Source organism: Cervus elaphus, chromosome 1 (genome assembly GCF_910594005.1).
Source record: "Cervus elaphus chromosome 1, mCerEla1.1, whole genome shotgun sequence".
In the NCBI taxonomy this organism is placed as follows: Eukaryota; Metazoa; Chordata; class Mammalia; order Artiodactyla; family Cervidae; genus Cervus; species Cervus elaphus.
The window spans coordinates 45,743,264-45,763,757 of record NC_057815.1 but is presented as its reverse complement, the minus strand read 5'-3'; the positions used below and the strand labels follow the sequence as shown (position 1 = coordinate 45,763,757).

At 47.4% G+C, this 20,494-nt stretch overlaps 1 protein-coding gene across 1 annotated transcript in view; it reads right to left on the bottom strand.

Moving 5' to 3' along the window:
• The window catches only part of SORL1 (sortilin related receptor 1), a 159,505-nt gene that overhangs the window by 33,467 nt on the left and 105,544 nt on the right, over positions 1 to 20,494 (bottom strand). The window contains exons 24-32 of the mRNA XM_043901325.1: positions 19,315 to 19,437; positions 16,808 to 16,927; positions 11,208 to 11,333; positions 8,077 to 8,184; positions 6,792 to 6,923; positions 5,892 to 6,023; positions 4,785 to 4,919; positions 3,818 to 3,973; positions 1,533 to 1,682 (exon numbers count right to left, since the gene is read on the bottom strand). Of these exons, the coding sequence (XP_043757260.1) occupies positions 1,533 to 1,682; positions 3,818 to 3,973; positions 4,785 to 4,919; positions 5,892 to 6,023; positions 6,792 to 6,923; positions 8,077 to 8,184; positions 11,208 to 11,333; positions 16,808 to 16,927; positions 19,315 to 19,437 (1,182 nt within the window). The remainder of the gene's footprint in view (positions 1 to 1,532; positions 1,683 to 3,817; positions 3,974 to 4,784; positions 4,920 to 5,891; positions 6,024 to 6,791; positions 6,924 to 8,076; positions 8,185 to 11,207; positions 11,334 to 16,807; positions 16,928 to 19,314; positions 19,438 to 20,494) is intronic.

Sequence of the window (20,494 nt, the reverse complement as noted above, 5' to 3'; positions counted from 1 at the left end):
GGGATTTTTTTCTAGCTGCTGTGAGCAGGGGCTACCCTCTAATTGTGTGGTCAGAATTCTCACTGCAGCGGCTTCTCTTGCTGTGGAGCACGGGCTCTAGGGCTCTCGGGCTTCGGTAGCTGCGGCTCTTGGGCCCTAGAGCGCAGGCCCAGCAGTTGCGGTGCACAGCCTTAGTTGCTCCAAGGCACATGGGATCTTCCCAGATCAGGGATCAAATCCATGTCTCCTACACTGGCAGGCAGATTCTTGACCACTGAGCCACCAGGGAAGCTCTTAGAAGAGGTTTTAGAACCACTAGTGAACAGCCGCAGAAGCCCAAGATGGGATTCATCCACCCATTTATCTATTCACCCATCCATGGAACTTTTAGGGAGGTTCTATCATGAATCAGATACTATTTAAGACGCTAGGGATACGGTGATATGTGAAACACAGGACCTACCCTCACAAACCTTACTGAGAAAAACAGCAAACCAGTAAACAAACAAATACATTATTTTAGACAATGATAGGAACTACAAAGAAACATACTGAGAGTAACTGGAAGAGAGTGATGGGGATTTTATACGGGAGAGTCAGGCAAGGACTCTAGGCTCAGAGGGGATTGTTATGGAAAATACCAAGATCTGCATCACAGAATTACCAACCCCCACTCGGTAAGACTGTGGTAAAATATAATCAAAAAACAGATGAACAGTAAAGCTGAGAGATGTCTGAGGTTTCTTTAGGAAACATCTCAATATTTTCAAAGGAAGAAAACATGGTTTTTAGAAACTGGGAATAAGGTTGTCTGAAAATTCTTAAATTGATTCTTAAACAGATGACTAATGGGCACTTAAAACAGAATGTAGTGGCCTTCAGGGGCCAGCTTCTCTAAGAAGAGGCATGTCATGCTAATCTCATTTCCTTTGTTGATGGGGTTATCCAATTAATGGATTGAGGAAAATTGTAGATAGAGCACATCTTGATTTGAAGCCACTTAACCAAGCGACTTCCTTATGTACAAGGCAGATTTGAAACAGGCAAAAGATATTTATTTAAAGAATGCCCATTAATGAATTAATCTCACCCAGGAGGAAGGTCCTATTTCATTTCCTCTTTGTTAATTACGGTTAATGTTCTTCTTACCGTACTTATCTGGCTCAGATGTTGCTACCGTGATTTTGGTGACTGTTGGATCAATCTGCCCTGTTATCTGAATGTCCCAAAGGTCCACTTTGTTAAATCTTTTCATGTAAGTGCAGGATTTTACGCTAATCCCCATTTAATTTCTCTGTGTTATTTTGGAGTATTCCTCCCTACAAGAACTTTCCACATGGTATGATGAGATCACAGTTCTGTACAAAGGAAAATACTAAGTAAATGCCCCGATGAGCTGCAGACGAGGTGACCCTCTTTGAAGCTTAACTCTCCGATCTCTAAACTGGAGGTGTAAGGCCAGAATTTATTAATACGAGACACAAAGCAGAAGCATGAGTGGTCCTGCTCTCCCGGAGCCTCCCCGGGGGCAGGCGGCCCTGCCGAGCACTCACGGCAGTTGGCCTCGTCCTGGCCATCCTGGCAATCCCGGTGGCCGTCACAGCGCCTCCAGTTGGGGATACACTTCTTCGGCTGGCGGCACTCGAACTCAAACCGGTCGCACCGCCCGAGCTGGGTCGGAGTGGAGGCAGCAGTCACATTGGCTAGAAGACAAGGTTTTTAGAATTCACTTTTTTAGTACCGCGGCCAGCAACAGTGACCTACTAGATGTGCTGGCGATGTCGGTGCTCTGGGAATTTTGACGGGAACCCAAACAGACACATGAGCTCTGGTGAAGACGGCAGGTTGATAAGACATGAGCCTCTCATCCCGCTTCTCTCCCAGGAACCCCCTGATGGAGACAAAAGCAACAGAATCTTGGAAGCTGGGAAGCCGAAAGACAGGGCTGAGTGGCTAGAGACTTCAGGGTAGAGAGGAGACTATCCTAGGCTGTCACGGGAGAAAGCTAAGCTCCATTAAGACCAACTTCACAGAAGCTACAAACAAAATGGAAAATGGTATCCTCTGGCCAGGAGAAAAAAGGGTGAAAATTATACAAAGGAGCCACTGAAAGATGCTGAAGCAGCAGGGAGACTCCCCACTGCCCTGCTTCAGTATCCCCAAGACAATCAGTCAACCTGTCATTCACACGGGGAGCTCCCGGGCTCCAGGCAGAAATTCTGATTCTACATTTTTATAAATATAGAAAATATATATATAAATACGTAAGATATTCTACGGTTTTTATAAACGACCCAAGTGATTCCACTATAGGTGCTGTTCATGCTGTACCGCGAGAAAGAGTGATGGCATTGGCATCCCAGGCTTCTGTCTGCCCTGAGGGGCAGGGGGCTTCACAGAGGGCAGGAAGGGGGGCGACGTCAAGGAGGACAGAGGGGTCCGGTAAGGGCAAAAGTCCTGCTGGAGGAACCTAAGTGAGAAGAGGCAGGTCTGTCCACGGAGAGTGAGGAGCCCAGCGTACGGAAGTGAGAAGTCATGGCAGGCACAAAGGGTCTAACAGGGCTCAATCAGGGCCTTGAAAGTAGGACTCAAGGGTTAGGGTCTATCTTCTGGACAAGAGGACAAGCAGAAACCAGTGATGAGTCTTTCAAAAAGTTACTTTTCTTTTTTTAGATTTTTTTTAATGTGGACCATTTTTAAAGTCTTTATGGAATTATTATAGTATTGCTTCTGTTTTTTACATTTTGGTTTGGTTTTTGGCCACAAAGCATGTAGGATCTTAGCTCCCTGACTAAGGGATTGAACTGGAGTCCCCTGCATTGGAAGGTGAAGTCTTGACCAGTGGACTGCCAGGGAAATCCCACCAATCATGATTTTAAACAGAGAAGAGATGGGATGAAAACAGTCTTCAAGGAGGAAAACCAGATCTAGGAATTTGCTGAAAATAATTACATAAATCGTGGCAAGTGATGATCTATTCTCTTATTATAACTGACTCTGAAATGGAAACCTGTTGAGAAAAAGACACAGTTCTGCCTGCAGTTGGGGGCGGCGCCTTGACGAGGGTGTCACGGTTTATCCTGGCTTCCAGCAACAAGGTGGAAGCACAGACCTCCAGGTGCCTTGCCAAGTTGAGCCACTAGATGGCACTGCTTACCCTTCTTTTAACAGGATGGCCGCCAACTAGCAAACCAGACTCAGAAGAGTTTAATACAGAGACCTTCCCTACGATCCCCATGGTAACCTCCTGTGAGAGGAAGCAACCTCAGTGGCAAGCCGGCCCCTGCAGAAAGACAGAGGGCAGTGAGGGAAGATGACTTCTGAGTGCCCAGGGATCTCCCTGTTCTGGAGGTGACAAGGGGCCTGGCCACAGAGCAGAGTCCCCAAGGGCAGGGCACTGCCCTTGGCCACCCAGGGTGCAGCCTCGAAAGACAAGTGCCCGGCGCTGGTGCACTGGGATGACCCAGAGGGATGGGATGGGGAGGGAGGTGGGAGGGGGCTTCAGGATGGGGAACACATGTAAATCCATGGCTGATTCATGTCAATGTATGGCAAAAACCACTACAATATTGTAAAGTAATTAGCCTCCAACTAATTAAAAAAAAAAAAAGATACTTGCACCCAGTAGGGGTGGGAGAGTGGGAGGTACACACTACTGAATGTAAGTTAGGCCCAAGGATGTATTGTATAACACAGGGACTATCACCAATATGGAGTAACTGTAAATGGAAAGTAACCTTTAAAAATGGTATAAAAATAAAAAATAAAACAGAGAGAAAAAAAAAAAGGTCCTCTCCTTGAAGCAGGTGCCCCGGGTCAGGGCTGGGGCCACACTTACCGGGCGAGGGGCAGGCCTCCTCGTCCGAGCCGTCTACGCAGTCTCGATATCCGTCGCACACCCAGCTGTCCATCACGCAGGCCCCACTGCTGCAGCGGTAGTAATTGGGCAGACACGTGGAGGGCCCGGGAGTGGGGGTGGGAAGAACATGTGAATCTGAGGAAAACACCAGGCAAGGAAACCCAGAATGTTACAGGAAGCTTGAGCTCAGACCCCGACATGTCCCAGACCAGTATGATGGGCCAGGTTCAGCTGCACAGCTGGGGGATGCCGGCACTGTTCTGAGCAGTGGCTCATCTAAAAATCACGTATGGAGGGGTGTCAGGACACACCGTGTTCCCTTCCCTTCCGTGGAGCAGATTCACCTCACCTATTACACTTGCCTTGGGCTAGTATTCAGATGCGCCTGCTTCTGCAGGGCCTTGTGCAGGCTGGTGGAAGGAAGGGGACTCGGAAGGCACAGGGCAGATGGGAGAATTAATTCCTATCCAGGTTAAACCTGTTCTGGTTCACTCAACCCCAACCACCTCAAGAGCAGCTGAGGGACAAGAACACCAAAAAGGAACGGGACGGTCCTGTGTGCACTCCGGTGGCCGCCCGGCGTGTATCACCGTGTATACACACACAGGCATCATGGCCCACGTGTCACCCAGAGCGCCTGTTACAATGCAGGACACACTCCAGGAGGGAGGCCTCGGGAAGGGTCAGAGGCTGCCGTTCTAACAAGGAGCTGTGTGTCTGCGGCCCACACTCGTGCGGCCAGGCTCTCAAGTTCCCACTGTGCCCTGGAAAGAATAACCCCGAGGACAGGAGAGGCCACCGGTGCCGATTTCACAATGGGAGGGGGAGAGAAAACAACTCAGTGACCCGCCCGACCCACCCACCCAAAACCACTGCCTAAGCCAGACGCTGGAGAGACAGGTGAGCTCTCTGTGGCCTGGGCGGCGGGGCCGGCCCCGACCCTCACCTCCGCAGTCCTTCTCGTCAGACCAGTCCCCGCAGTCGTTCTCCCGGTCGCATTTCCACCTGTTGGGGACGCAGTGCCCGTTCTCGCACTGGAACTGGAAGTAGCGGGAGCAGGAGGGGGCCTCGGTGGGGTTTTCTGGGGGACGAACCGCACGGTCAGTTGTATGGCCCGCACGGCGTGAACACAGAGCTCCAAGGAACCACAGGCTCCTCACCCAAGCCCCAGGGCAGCCCGCGCGACCCTCCCAGAGAAGGACAAGGCCGCTTCCTGGACCTGAGGGAGACCGAGACCATATCCACAAACTGGACAAAAGCTCGCCTCCCTGGACCCGAGGTCATATTCTCTCATCTGTGCTTCTACATCTTGCAAATGACACCCGAGTGGTTTTTTTTAATATTTATCCTTTTATTATTTTACTTATTTATGTGTCTGCACCAGGTCTTAGTTGCAGCACATGGGATCTTATAGTTCTAATCTTATGTAAACTCTTAGATGAGGCATGTGGGACCTCGTTCCCTGACCAGGGATGGAACCTGGGCCCCCTGAATTGAGAGCACAGAGTCTTAGCCGTTGGACCACCAGGGAAGTCCTGATACCCAAGTTTGAATTTTGATAGTCCAAGAAAGGAATGACCTAACTGTTGATGATAACCCAATGGTAACAATGATTCCATCATGCTGTGACATCTGAAACATTTAGGGAGCGGGGGAAATATACTCCAAAATATTTACCATAACTCCTCTACCATATTCCTTATACACAATGTCAACTTCCTAACTGGAGAAAGAAAACAGAATAAACATACCCTAACCTCTGCTGGTGGAGAAGGAAATGGCAACCCACTCCAGTATTCTTGCCCAGAATATCCCATGGACAGAGGAGGCTGGTGGGCTACGGTCCATGGGGTTGCTAAGAGTTGGGCATGACTTAGTGACTAAACCAACCAACCAACCTCTGCTATGGGGTAGGTTCTCACTTTAAGACTCAATTTGTTACATGCAGATTCAAGACCTGGAAGGGACTACGGCTGAATAGGGAGAAGGCAAAGCCAGTCACCGTGTGACCTGGAGCCTGGGATGCCCGGGGGCAGAGCTGAGGTCTCCTTACCACAGTTGGCTTCGTCGGAGTCATCGCCACAGTCATCCATCCCATCACACTTCCAGATCAAACTGATGCACACTCCGTTCTGACATTGGAAGCTGAACTCGTCACACACCTTGTGGAACTCGGGGTCTCGGGCTAGGGAAGGAACCAACATACATAAGTCCAGATTACTTCTACACTGGAGAGCTCAACGCGGCACTTTTGTTTGGAAACAAGAGGCGAGAACAAAGGCCCTCCACTGAGAGATGGCCTGGCTAGCTAACGTGAGGTCATTACATTAGGATGGAGCCCTAATCTTACAGGACTGGTGTTCTCATAAGGAGAGTAAGTGAAGACACAGACAGAGGATGGCCGTCTACAAGCCAAGGAGAGGCACCTCAGAGGAAACCAGCCCTGCCGACACCTTGACCCCTAATCTGCAGCCCCCAGAACTGTGCGAGATTAAGCCTTCCCGCCCCCAGGCTGTGGTCCTCTGTTTGAGCAGCCCAAGCAGACGATGCAAGTCCCTCTGTCATGCAGGCAGGGCAGTCTTGGGGACAGGGCTGTAGCCGTGAATGAGACAAGGACCTGCTCTCAGGCCAGCTGGGGGAGGCAGGCCACTGAATAACTGCAGTGTGCGGAGTGGAGAGGAGTCGGGTACAGACACTGCAGCAGGGTAAGGCGGCCCCTCAGGGGCACAAGAAAGGCTGCGGGAGGAGGTGACACGTGGGCCAAGACCACCGTCAACCTTGATCCCCGCCTTGAGCTGTGCACCAACAACTAACAAGCAAGCCTCTGAAGCAACCAAGGTGAACCTTTCTTAGAAAAGGCAAATCTGGACCCTCTGTGGAGACCTGAAAACTGGATGGAGGCACGTGCCCAGGGTGGCCCACCCCCCGAGTCTCTCCAGCACCCCCAACTCACAGCATCCTGCGAACTCCGGGTCCTCGTCGGAGCCATCCCGGCACTGGATGATGCCGTCACACACCATGGACTGGAAGAGGCACTGCTGGCGGTTCTTACACACGAAGTCCATGAAGCGAGTACACAGGGGCTCTGAAAGGGACCAGCGAGGGGAAGGGGCCGTGAGCCCCTGGAGCTGGGGACCTCGTGGGCCACGGCAGGACACGCTCTGACTGGACACATGTTCAGGAGGCGGGGTTAAAGGGCACCACCACCAAGCAGGAGCTCTGCGCAAACCCAGAGCTTCAGGACCTCGTTAAACTCCCAGCACAACGTGTTAAGAGGGTTTACTGTCCCGTTTCCCAAATGAAGCGCAGGGGACGGCAACATTATGCATTTTGCCAAGAGCACATGGCTGATGAGGGTGGACCCAAAACTGAAACCCAGAGCTGCCTGACATCACAGCCCATGATCTTAACCACTATCAACCTAACACTGACTCTCGAATATGGGGCCTGGTAAACTCCTTCTATGAAGGACTGATGTTACCCACTAAACTGTACCTGCTACCAATTTATATGTTGAAGCCCTAATCTCCAACGTGACTGGATTTGGAGAAAGGGTAATAATTTTTTTTTTTTTGGCTGTGCCACATGCCACGTGGGATCTTAGTTCCCCGACCAGGGCCTGAACCTATGCCTCTTGCATTGGCAGCACAGAGTCTTAACCACTGGACTTCCAAGGAAGTTCCCTGATAGAGCTTTAAAGAGGAAATCCAGGTTAAGGGAGATAAATAAAGTTAAAAGGATCTACAGGAGTAGTGTCCTTCTAAGAAGCACCAGAGATGCAGGCAAAGAGGCCACGTGAGGACATGAGAAGAAGGTGGCCTTTACGCCTGAGTTGCCACACTAACTCATCCTTGGATCTCCAGCTTGCTTTTCCCAAGGACGAGCACCACGAATCCCAGACTACCTTTCTGGGTCCAAAGAAAACACGGCACACAAAGGGTCACCGTGCTGAAAACTGTTAGCCGAGTGATAATCAGCAACTAGCAAAACCACTGAAGGAGGAGAAATAAGTGTCCAAGTCCAGGTCACGGGTCCATTTGCAGGACATACTGCAGCTGAGCAGTGATGATCGTGGACCACGACCTAATTCCACGGTCACCCACCACGGTCCCCTGCTTCCTCTCCTTCACCCAAACCACGCCTCTCTGCCTCCACCCCTCTCAGAGTCTTGGCCAAGCAGGACCTGCCGCAGGCAGGTACCAGGGCAGGAGAGGACTTAGCCCAACGTGAGGACTCACCGCAGTGCTGTTCGTCCGAGCCATCCGAGCAGTCGTGCAGACCGTCGCAGTGTTTGCTGGATGGGATGCAGGTGCCGTTCGGGCAGCGGAACCCGTTGCATTTCTTCTCTGGAAAGTGGTTCAAGGAGCAGCAGAATGAGGAGACAGGCAGACATTCACATCACCGCGGTGCAAACCTACATGTGTGTCTCCCTATGGAGGGCTATCACAATTACAGATACACACATACTGTGACCCAGAAGTGTAATCTACCCACAAGAGTGAAAAGCAACAGAGGAACAAGCTTATGCACGCAGCACTGTTTGTAATAGATTGAAAACCACCTACATATCCATCCGCAGGGGACTGTGAAACTTGTGTACACAGGAACACAAGACTGCTATAAAGAGGCTGAAGAAGCACTCGGTAAAAACATGTCCTAGACAGACATCATCTGAAAAACCAAGGTACCAAACGACGTGCGTGGCGTGCTACACGTGTAAAAACAGGACAAGTACCTGTCGTATATTTAAATTTGCATGTATGCACAGAAACATTCTGAAAGGATACACAGCAAAGTGGGGAAACTGACAGATGGGAGAAAAACATTTACTGTTTAATCTCCTTATACTTTTTCCACGGTGATCCATGTGAATGTGTTATCTACTCAAAACATTTTTTTTTTAAATGAAAAGTAAAACAAAAGCACCAAGTGGATGGGAAAAAGGAGGACACGAACTCTGATTTTATAGACCCTGGGTTTTTTTTAAGCTCTCTTACATCACTCACCATTTTAAGTCTTCAGGAATTCTAAACCAAAGCCCTTTTGAAGAAACTTTACCCCATTAATGTTAAGGATCTTAGGTTTTGCACTTAGTGTAGAATTTTTAGTACTAGGTCATCCATTCTCCTGAACAGAGAGCAACTGCCAGACATTTGGCTTAAGAATCACTTCTAGTAGGTCAGTTGCAAACCCAACTCTTGGCAGAATAGTTTCAGGAGGATCAGGGATAAAGCAAGAAAATGTGTTTTAATCCTGTAAAAAGTCATCATCCCCAGGACATTGTTCAAAGGACATCAAAACAGAAACAGTAAATGAGTACCACGAGATGGGGAAATTGATTTCAGCATAAGAAGGTTTTTCAAGGATAAAATTTAAATTGTACAAGACAAGTTACCACTCACTCAAGTCAAAAGATAAAATCAAGGGAGGCTTGGGGAAACATCCAATATATTACTAATGGAGATCCTTTTGGTATAATCACTTGGAAATAGAATCTGGAAACAACAAGAATCGTGGAAATGGATCAGAACCTGTAACCCAGCACTTCCATATGGAGGGATACACCCCGGGAAGTTGTCTCTCAAGGGAAAACTAAGCCTTCATTTCCAAGGACACGGACAGTCTTTAGGACACATAACAGTGCGAAACTGACACTACCCAACCAGGAGCGCCAGAGTGAACCATGTCACAGCAACAGTACAAAGAGGGTGGGCAGCGGCCACGAAAACACTAACTGCAGAAAAACAGACATACGGAGACATCTTCAACACTGCGCCATGAACAGAGCAGAACATACAACACCATGCAGACGACGGCTGCGATTCCACGAAAATCAGGGATGCGAGGTATGAAATAATGGAAACTATGGATTTTCTCTCTGCCCTTGGTTTCTGGCATAAGGCTCCTCAAGAATGAACGTGCTCAGTCAGTCGTGTCTGACGCCCTGGACCCACTGACGCAGCCTGTCGGGCCCCTCTACCCATGGGATTTTCCAGGCCAAGAATACTGGCACGGGTTGCCATTCTTCCTCCAGGGTTCTTTGTGACCCAGGGACCGAACCCACGTCTCCTGGTTGGCAGGTGGGTTTTTTACTGCCGAGCCACCAAGGAAGCCCAGGATTAACATGTACACACTACTGTGTATAAAACAGGTACCTAACAAGGACCTACTGTATAGCACAGGAAATTATACTCTAAATTCTGGAATAACCTATATGGAGAAAGAATCTGAAAAAGAATGCATGTATGTATATGTATAACTGAATCAAGCTTCCCTGGTGGCTCAGTGGTAAAGAATTCACCTTCCACGCAGGAGACAGGGGTTCGACCCCTGGGCTGGGAAGAACTCCTGGAGAATGCAGCCCACGCCAGTGTTCTTGTCTGGAAAATCCCATGAACAGAGGCGCCTGATGGGCTACAGTCCATGGAGTTGAAAAGAGTTGGACATAACGTAATGACTAAAGAACAAAACAGAACCACTTTGCTGTACACCTAAAACTAACACGACACTGTAAACCAGCTCTGCTCCAATATAAAATATATATTTAATTTGGTGTGAAAAAGCATCTTATATATTATGTTTGTGTGGCAGCTATTTTATGCTTCATTTCTATTAACTATTAACTATCTCAGAACCCTTCTTTAAATCATCCACACTGAAGAAGTTCTAGTTTATGAGTGGTCCCCATTTTCCCAAGGGACCATCACAGAAACCCCTGAGCCATAAAGTAAGCTATTCATACAGAAACTGTTGGCTAATTTCTGGCAGGACACTGGGAATGGGACCCTATTTAGTGTTCTGGGTGGCTGAGTGGGTTTCCCATTTCTTTTCTTGTTTTTATGGCAGCAACCTGCTTGCAAGAGAATGACAGGACTTGCTGGTGGCTCAGTGATAAAAAAAAATCCAACTGCCAAAGCGGGGGGGACACGGGTCCGGTTCCTGGTCTGGAAAGAGTCCATCTGCCTCAGAGCAACTAAGCCTGTGTGCGCCACAACTACAAGAGTCCACGGGCAGCAACTGTGGAAACCCGCACGCCTAAAGCCTGTGCTCCAGAAAACAAAAGAAGCCACTGCAATGAGACGCCCATGCACCACAATAAAGAGTAGCCCCCACTCGCTGCAACCAGAGAAAGCCCGTGCAAAGCAATCGAAGACACAGTGCAGCCAAAAATTAATAAATAATAATAATAAATAATTAAAATCACATAGCCCTGGCCTACACGTGCAACAGTAGCGCCACGCAGAAAGTGTGAGCTCACAAGTGTGCACCAGGGGGGACACTGGCCCCTCTCCTGGCCCATCCGTTGCCCCTTTTCCTGAAGAGCAGACACGGGAGGCGTGCGGGCTGGGGCCAGAGCACCTGCACTTACCGCAGTTGTCGGGATCCTCGTCAGAGCCGTCTTGGCAATCCATGTCACCATCACACGCCCAGCGCTGGGGGATGCAGTGCCCGTTGCGACACTGGAAGTTGGAGGCCTCACAGGTGTGATAGATGGCTGCCAGCCAAACAGGAAAGAAAAACGGTCAAGGCCTCCTTCACCTCCGCGGCCCCATCACCCTCAGGGGCCGACCGCGAAGGAGGCGCGCTCTAACAGGTCTAATAGGTATGACGGGGGCCTACCCTAAAGGCAGAACGCAGCCTCCTGAAGGGGCATCAGCTCGAGCCTTGGTGTTTATCAGTGTTACACAAGCACAGATGTACACGTTAAAACTCAGTCACTTTCACAGCAACCTATGAGATCAGTACTCCCCATTTATAGATGAGAATGGTGTTTAGGACACTCAGAAGGTCACCGAGAGTAACAAAGATAATGAAGTAGTAATAGCACCAGGGCTGTCCAAGTTCAAAGCCTGGGCTTCCTCCAGTCCACCTGGCTCCTGAATCTTCTCACTCCTCCAGATTCTGCTGGACAAGAACAGGCAGTGGGTACTTGGGGCTCTGGGTCCTAGACCTGCTCCAGACACTGTAGGGACCTTGATGTCATCATCTGCATTGATATCTAAAGAGCCCTGTAAGTTGTGAAAGGCCCTGATTTTATAATTCTAAATTAATTGCCCAATTTCATAAGTGGAAAACCTCCAGTCCATAGAGTATAAAAGATGCATCTAAAATCACGAAGAAAGCAGGCCTAAAAACCTAGAATTCCTTAACTTTCTGGACAGCCAAGAGTGACATCTACCAGCTAATAATACATGGCATCCTCTACAATCATTAAAAGAAAAGAAAACAAAAGGCCAGGGAAATAGTCACTGTTGTAACTGAACAGGCTCATTTCCATACACAGGCTGAGGCCACCTGGAAGTCATTTAGAAAATGTCAAAACTTCAGTCAGAGACTATTTCAGATGCATAGTATCTGCCTGCAACCCAAGCAACACAACTGGCCGCCTTCTCCATCAGATTTCCCTTCCCTCCTCTGATGCAGAGAGCAGTTTGTGTCTGTTCACCACTGAATGCAAGGCAGGCCTGGCCTTGTTTGCAACCAGCATGAAATAACATAACCAAGAGAAACGGGCTCTCTTGGTGGAACTGTGTGGGCAGGGTGTCCTTGTGACAGGAGCAGGCAAAACAAACAAACATGGGTTGCTGAGTGCAAACCATAGTTACCTATTCAGTTGAGATGGTTGGTAATAAGTGACTCAAGGGTTAGGAAAATGGGCTTCCAATGCCCTCTAGAATTGCTACTGCATTTGAGGCTATTTTGGGAAATAGTCTGAAATACAGAGCCCCTGATTTTTCAAACCACTTTACAACAAAAGGTGGTCCATTGTCTGTTGTCTTCTCAAAGACCAATGCCATGTCCAGTCACATGCAAATAAATCTACAGGAAGTTTCAATATTTTACAATATTGGCACTCAGGATCCATTAAACATCTTTTTAAAATACACTTATCTCTGATAAGAAAAATAAATGTGTCCCTGCATGTTAGATGAGCTTTGCCCCGGTAATAGCCATTGCCTGGAATACTTCTGATTTACTGGCTTTACAAATCTGATAGCCCTTTAAAAAATTCCTCACCAAAGCCTTGCTCGCTATCATAAAAGATACTGTCACCTAAACCACCACCACCCTGAAATACTCACTATTATTCAGCCTATGGATTTCAATTGAAAACAATTTCAGAGTGCTAATGGAGTTTCCAAGTGGACAACGCTAAAGGGCATGTTTGACATCTCCAGATTCTATCACTGGTGCTGAGCTAAGAAAGACTAATTAATTTGCACAGTTTCATTCAAGTGGCCAGGAAGGGCTGGCATGCTTAACATAGTCTCTTTTTCTGTCTTCTGAGTAACTTACTAGCTCTCTGACATTGAGTGTCTGATGAATGATATATGTTCAATTGATAATATTTAACTGTAACGATGAAAGAGATGGACTTTAAAATAGACTAAAGAATTTGAGGCAGATAAAGAAGAATCCTTTGCATAGCAGGGTCCATCATGACTGTAAGAATAGAAGGGCTAAAGGGGCAAATGATCATGAAATTAAAATCAGGGTTTCTAATAAAGGCCATTATCCTCCAGCTTACTCTTTGACATGAACACATCTCTCCTGACTCGGCAAGACCCTCTGTGACACCTGATCAAAAACATTAGCCAAATAAAAGTGGAGCAGAAGAGATGAGTTAATTACTATGACAAGAAAAGCACTGCCTTATTACAAAGCACTGGACTCTCAGAAAATGAAGGAGGGAAAAAAATGCTAGTATCAATACAACTCATGATTAATAATGTAAAAAATAACGTAAAGCATAAAGGACAGTAAAAAATAAAAGGCAAATTTGAAAAAAGACCCAAATAGAAATTCTAGATCTAAAAAATATAGTCACAGAAATAAAAACAGCTCAGTGGATGTGTGAAACAGGAGATCAGATTCAGCTGAAAAGAGGAATGTTGAACTGGAAGAGAAATCTGAGGAAATAACTCAGAGTCACAAGGAGACAGCAAATCTAAAAACCAAAAAGGCAGAAATATCAGAGTGAGAACGTCCAGCGAACGGCTGATAGCTGCTGCTAAAGACAAAAGAAGACAAAGTAGCAAACAGACATAGCAGAAAAGATAGTGGCTGCAGCTTCCTAGAACTGATGAAGAATATAAATCCTCAGATTTCAGAAGGACAACAAACAGGATAAATAAAAATAATTTCACGCCTAGGTAGGTGAAACTGTGTAACAAACAAAATATAAAAAACCTAAAGGCAACTAGAGAGAAAAGAATGTCCGTTATTATTGGAACAGATAATCTGACAGGAGAATTGAAATCAACATAAAAGAGGCCAGAAAGAAATGGAATAATTCCACCAAAATACTTAGGGAAAATTACTACAAATCTAGAAAACCGGCTGCATCAATTTCAGTGTTGAGAACGAAAGAAAGACATGTTTATATAAACAAAAACTTTAAGTTTACCACTCATAGACTCTGCTACAAAACACTGAAGGATGAACACAGGAAGGAAGCAGTGAACACAAGAAGGTGAGGTGACAGGTAGGTATCTATAAATACGTTTGGTTACTAAAAATAATGATGACTGATTTTAGGATTTTTTTAATGTAAAGTTAAAATATGAAGTATTTCACGGTTTTATTTTGGGGGTGGGGGCCATACCATACAGCATGTGGGTTCCTAGTCCCCCGACTAGGGATTGAGTCCGAGCTCCCTGCGTTGGAAAGGTGGAGTCTCAACCACTGGACCGACGGCCAGGGAAGTCCTCGTGTTTTAAAATACTAAATATAAACTGAGTTTGTCAATATTGACATTACAGGCAGAGACTGGAATCAAGGCAGGTCAGGAGAGGGGAAAGATATTAGGAATACGCCTAAGATGTCTAGGGCAATAGCTAAATGCACAGAAATGAAATGTTTAAGTTCCAAATCAATGCAGGGGGAGAATAAAAGAAATTCAATTCCATGGAAAGCAAAATAAGGGAGGGGAAGAGCCACAAAAAGGCCCAGTACAGACCACGCATGAGACCTGAAGCCCACAAGAAGTCAGCAGGCCTTGACCCATTTCTTTGGCCCTGTGTGACTTAACTTACTAAGCCAAGAAACAAAGTAACCAAACAGTGAGCTCACATACCACCTCCAACTAATCTACAGATGAAGATGGACAATCGCCTTTAAAAGGTTTGGAAGCACAGCCATTGGAACAAGGTTGCAGTGGCCGTGTAGGCACTCTACATTTCCCCAGGCAGCCCTGCCAGAGGAAAGGAGGGGTAAAACCTGGGTCAGTGACAAGCCTATCCACAGAAATAAAGTTGTTAAGTCACTGTGGAGGACCAGCTCATGCAGCTGAAACACAAGTTTGAGAATGTGGTTGTGCTAATAATACGTCCAGTCATCATGAAACTTACAAATGGAAATGCCCAGAGGCACCCCTCTAATTTATCAATCAATGACCCACCCAAACCCAAACCTTCCAAACAGCCCTTGTGTGCTTTCTGGGCTGAAGGCAGTTCCTTCCAAGACCTTGTTTATCCCTTCTTCTGCAAGCCAGGCTTTCAAAGAAAGCAACACCTGCAGTCGTTCCAGAAGCAGAGGGGCAAACAAGACTGTGCCAGAGAGGACCCGGGGATGAGGAGTTTACGAGCTGGGCAGGAATCTGGTAACATCACAGATCACCCAGTGTGACACATTTGGCCTTTGAGTAGGTCCATTTATTCCTTAAAGCCACATAAGGTCACCTCTAAACTGGAGTATTACAGTTGTGTCAAATTACCCAATCAACAAAGGTTCTCAGAACTGGGCATTGGGAGAACATAAAGGAGTAAAAGATCATTTCTGTCCTTCACAAACCAAATCTAAACCAAAGCAGACCACAAGAGTGCGATATAATAGCAGGTCTACTTTTTTCTTTTTTGTGTTTAGAAATTAGGAAGCATGCTTTAAGATTCCGGCTGCTGGACAGTGTAGGAACTGCCAGAATACCGCTGGGGTAAGGACAATTAAGATATGGGAATGAGGGACTTCCCTGGTGGGCCAGTGATTAGGACTTTGCCTTCCAATACAGTGGGTGCAGGTTTGATCCCTGGTCAGGGACCTAGGATCCCATGTGGCCAAAAAACCAAAACATAGGACAGAAGCAGTGTTGTAGCAGATTTAATAAAGACTTTAAAAAAAGGTCCACAACAACAAAAAATCTTTAAGAAAAAAAAAAGGGGGGAATGTAAAGTGATTTAATCCACAAGCATGAAGATCCATTAACAATAGATGACAAAAGGAAGCCTGAAATACCAGATTTGCCCTCACTTGCCACAAAAGGGTTAAAGGAAACATCTTTATCCCCAACACCGCCGGGATTTAAGGTAGAACTGAGTGACAATTTCTAAAGGAGGGTGCAGAGAAAATTTACTCATCAGCTAGTAGGATTTGTTTTTCTGCCTCTACAACTGTCCCAACTCCTTGCTCTCCCAGACTCCATCATAATGAACATGCCCTCGTTTGTTCATTCATTAATGAAAAATAGTAGCATGAACATAAATGAATCTAACACCAGCAGAAGAAGACCACTCAGCCTTCTTCTCAGTCTCCTGCTGTTTCCAACTTTTATCTTCAATGAAATCTTACCCCCAAACAGGTGCAAGCACAATTTAAGTTTTCACTGTTTAGGGAACATCTTGATGCTCCATTCCAAAACATGAGCTAGTTCACTGCTCCTCAATGTATGGTCCCCAGACCAGGGGCCAGTCTGTAAACTCTTTGCTATTGTTCCTAGGAAAATAAACTTGAGCCAAAATATAAAACAACTGTATCATGAGATGACATTGCTCAGTTAACACTCTTCCATAGCAAGATTTTCTCAATGAAGGAAGCAAAGAGCTGGTAACATTTTGGCACAAGGTGATCACAGACCAGCTCTTAGTTTCTAGGGTCCATTTCTTAGAGCCTTCATTCTGTGATCATGTAGGGCTGTAATGCTACCCTCTATATGAACAGGTTAAGTGCAGCTCATGGAGTCCGGGAAATACTGACCAGTACAGTTGGCTTCATCAGACCAGTCCCTGCAGTCGTTGTCCCCATCGCACACCCAGGAGGAGCGGATGCACATGCCAGAGCTGCAGCTGTATTCGTCGCCCCGACACTGGTGCATTTCTGCAGGTGAGACCACAGACAAGGGTGTGAGCACAAAGGCTTGCTCAGAATTCTGTCTCTGATGTCAGGGCTCCTGGTAGTTAGAGATGCACCCAATATCCCCATCATCACTGATGATCCAGAATGCACGGAGGAAGACTTAAACCAGGGATGGAAAATCATCAGGAATGGTGCCCAAGTACAGTTGGCCCTCTGGACCTGTAGGTTTTGCATCCATGGATTAAACCAACCATGCACCATATATTTCCCAGGTAGCTGAGTGATAAAGAATCTGCCTGCCAAACAGGAGACTCGCGTTCAGGCCCTGGATTGGGAAGATGCCCTAGAGTAGGAAATGGCAACCCACTCCAGTATTCTTGCCCCTGGCAGGTACAGTCCATGGGGCCACAGAGTCAGACTCGATCTAGTGACTAAAGAACAAACAACAGCATTGGGTACTACATTATGATCCATGGTTGGGTGAATCTGTGGATGCAGAATCCGTGCATATGGAGGGCCAGCTATAGGACTTGAGCATCCATGGATTTCAGAACCTATGGTGGGTCCTGGCACTGATGCCCTGTGGATACCCAGGGACAACTGCAGTGCACTGTGAACGGGGCACAGGTATGCTGAGATCCTGACACCTCACACTCCAGGCCTCTAGGCAACAAAGGTATTGTCCATTTATCTTGGTACATTTTACAAATATTTCTATGCTTCCCATGATGGGCAGGTTGGGGAAGCAATGCTCTGGCTGCCCAGAAAGCCACAATTTCAGAAGACTTCTAGAGACAGAACCTGTGGTTTCAGAAAAGGAGTGATGAGAACCTTGAAAGTGCAGATCAGTGTGAGGTGCTCAGCTCAGGAAAAGCAAGTCCAGTGCTGAGCTCTCTGAGCAGAGCTCCAGGGATGCTGGCTGGTGGGCTGTCTCGGGGAGGGTGGGGCTGGAGGCAAATGAACCTGGGCAGCCTGACCAAGACAGGAAAGGCGGCTGTGCGGCAGAATCTTATGTAGACCCTGGGACAGCAGCAACAGAGGACTTTCACATGGAAGTGTAACGAGTCCAGGAAAACAGGAGTAGCCAAGACGACTGGGGTCCCAGGGTGGCGGCCTCAGTAAGAGAGGCTGATGGTGAACTGGGGAAGCACATATTCACAGGGACACAGGCTGGAGACTCTCAGAGAGGACCTGGATCTGAGGAGAGGACCACTGACACCCCGAGGTGGATTCAGGACGCACCAGCACGAACAGGCCACAAGTAGAGACTCTGAGGGACAGACACTGTTTAATGGTCAAACGTGTGTCCAATGACGGGCTGGGAGGACACCTGATAAATGGGTGACCACGTGGTGATTCCTCCGAGAGAGCAAAGCTGGCCACAAACCTGCGCCCTCAGAGTGCCAAGGGGATGAGGGAGGGATGAAGGGAAGAGTGTGAACCCCAAGGACTGTTTCCTGGAACTATGCATTTTACAAAGATGAAGGAAAACGATGTAACCACCCCCAAAAAAACTGCTCTGAAGGTTCCCCTTATTTCAGTCCTGGTGAGTCAAACCCCTGCCCCTGGTGACTCAGGCCCCATCTGGAAGCACAGGCCCAGCTGGACTGGACCTGCCCCTGTGGACACACAGGGACCCCAAGGAGCCTCACTGAGCCTTCATAGTGGTGGGGTCAGTGTCTGGGCCCCAGGCTGAGTCCCCTCCAGGCTGAGACACTCTGAGTATTGCACTGTGTTCCCTCCCACAATGATCAGCAGCTACAGGCTTGGTACCAGAGCCCAGCTAAACTAAGACAGGCCTCCTAAAACTGACAGGAGAGCATTATGCAACAAGAAGGGCATATGAAACACGGTTCCAATTCCCTTTTCTGACATAAACTAACAGTGTTCTCCTGAATAAATCTCTTATGGACCTCTGTCGTTTCACCTGGAAATCAAAGGACTGAAGTACAGAATCCCACCACTGCTTCAGTTCCAACATGCTATTTTCCTAAATAAAAATTTCCATTCAGAAAACAGGTGCTCAAATAATATCTATGCCATCTGCTGACTTCTAACAGGGTTTCCTGAATTACATGAGTTTAAAAAAAAGAATTCACAAAGGTATAGCTCTGGGTCTATAAGAGGCCCATCTCACAGCCACCCAGAAATGTGGGCTAAGGCTGTAGAGCCGTTAATAAACGCCTGAATTCACTTAGGAACCTTCCTTACTCGTACACTCATGTGCAGAGAAGCACTGCAGAATGAAGGAAGTTCTATCCCTTTATGAATGAATCACTCTTACCACGTGTATGGAGCTGGCCGTGCAACTGACATCACAAATCCCACAATGATGTTCAGAAACCTTCCCTTTCCATCCCTCCCCATGAGCAAGAGTGCAGCCCCTTCTCAACGTCATGCCCCCTTACCACAGTGACTTTCATCGCTATTGTCGCCACAGTCATCCTCAAGGTCACACTTGTAGGAGAGGGGGATACAGGTCCCAGACTCATGGCAGCGGAACTGGGTGTCCAGATCACAGACGGTGGTTGCTAAGATGGGAAAGAGAGACAACAGGCTCATTATATCCAATCAGCTCCCCGCCAGACATCCCACTGGAAAGTGAAGGAAGCAGGTTTTCAGTGTAATATGAATTTCAACAGAAATGAAACCTCAATGTACAGAAAAATTTAACTGTGTGACAGCCTGAAATTTACAGCCAAGGGACACAAAGGCCTAGACTTCCGTGGACGGCTTCCAGATGCCAAAGGGGCTGGGGAAAGTGAGAAGCCGTCAGCTAGCTGGGAGATGGTGTGATACACTAGATAAGCCCCTAGGACCACCCCCACGGATGTGATGGTGTCTTTCTAAATAACTAGCAGATATACCATTATCTGGAAAACTACCATTAGGAAGCCCACTTTCACCCACAAAGCTGGCCCCTCACCATACAGATGACAGAGGGAGGGGGAGAGAAGGTCCTACAGCAGGAGCAGGGGCCCTGCAGTCAGGCGGGGCTGGTTTCAAATCTTGGCTCTGTTTCTTCCTTCAGAAATTAATCTTAACCTCCCTGAGCCTCAGTTTCCTCCGCAGGAAAAGGAAGATAAGGTAAAGTGAGCAGGCGCTTATGATGACAAACACAATGACCAGAAATTGGGTTTAATTCTACCACCCACAATTCACTCTACCCAACCCCTCTGGGCCTCCGTTCCTGCTACTGTGAAATGGGGACAATGCCTACCCTCCTGGCATTATTATGAAAGTCAATAAGCAAACAACTTTTGGACCAGCGCCCATCACGAGGATGAAATACTATGGGCTCCAAACAAATGTAACTTCTCTTCCCATCCATCCTCATGCCCTTCTGCTCAGAATGTGAACATAATTTCTCCCTCTTCTCAACAGAAATGATCCAGATTTAGACATAAGCTATAGAACCTTGCAGAAAAGGCTTCAGGAAAGAAAGCTGCTCCCAGGAATAGAACAGAATCCTGCAAAGAAAGTGGGGGTGGGGTGCCAGAAAGTGAGAAGCGTGTGGCAACCCCACAATCAGATGTCCCTGGCAGCTCTTATTTGAGGCTCCATTTCTTCTCCGTAATCAAGCTCGTG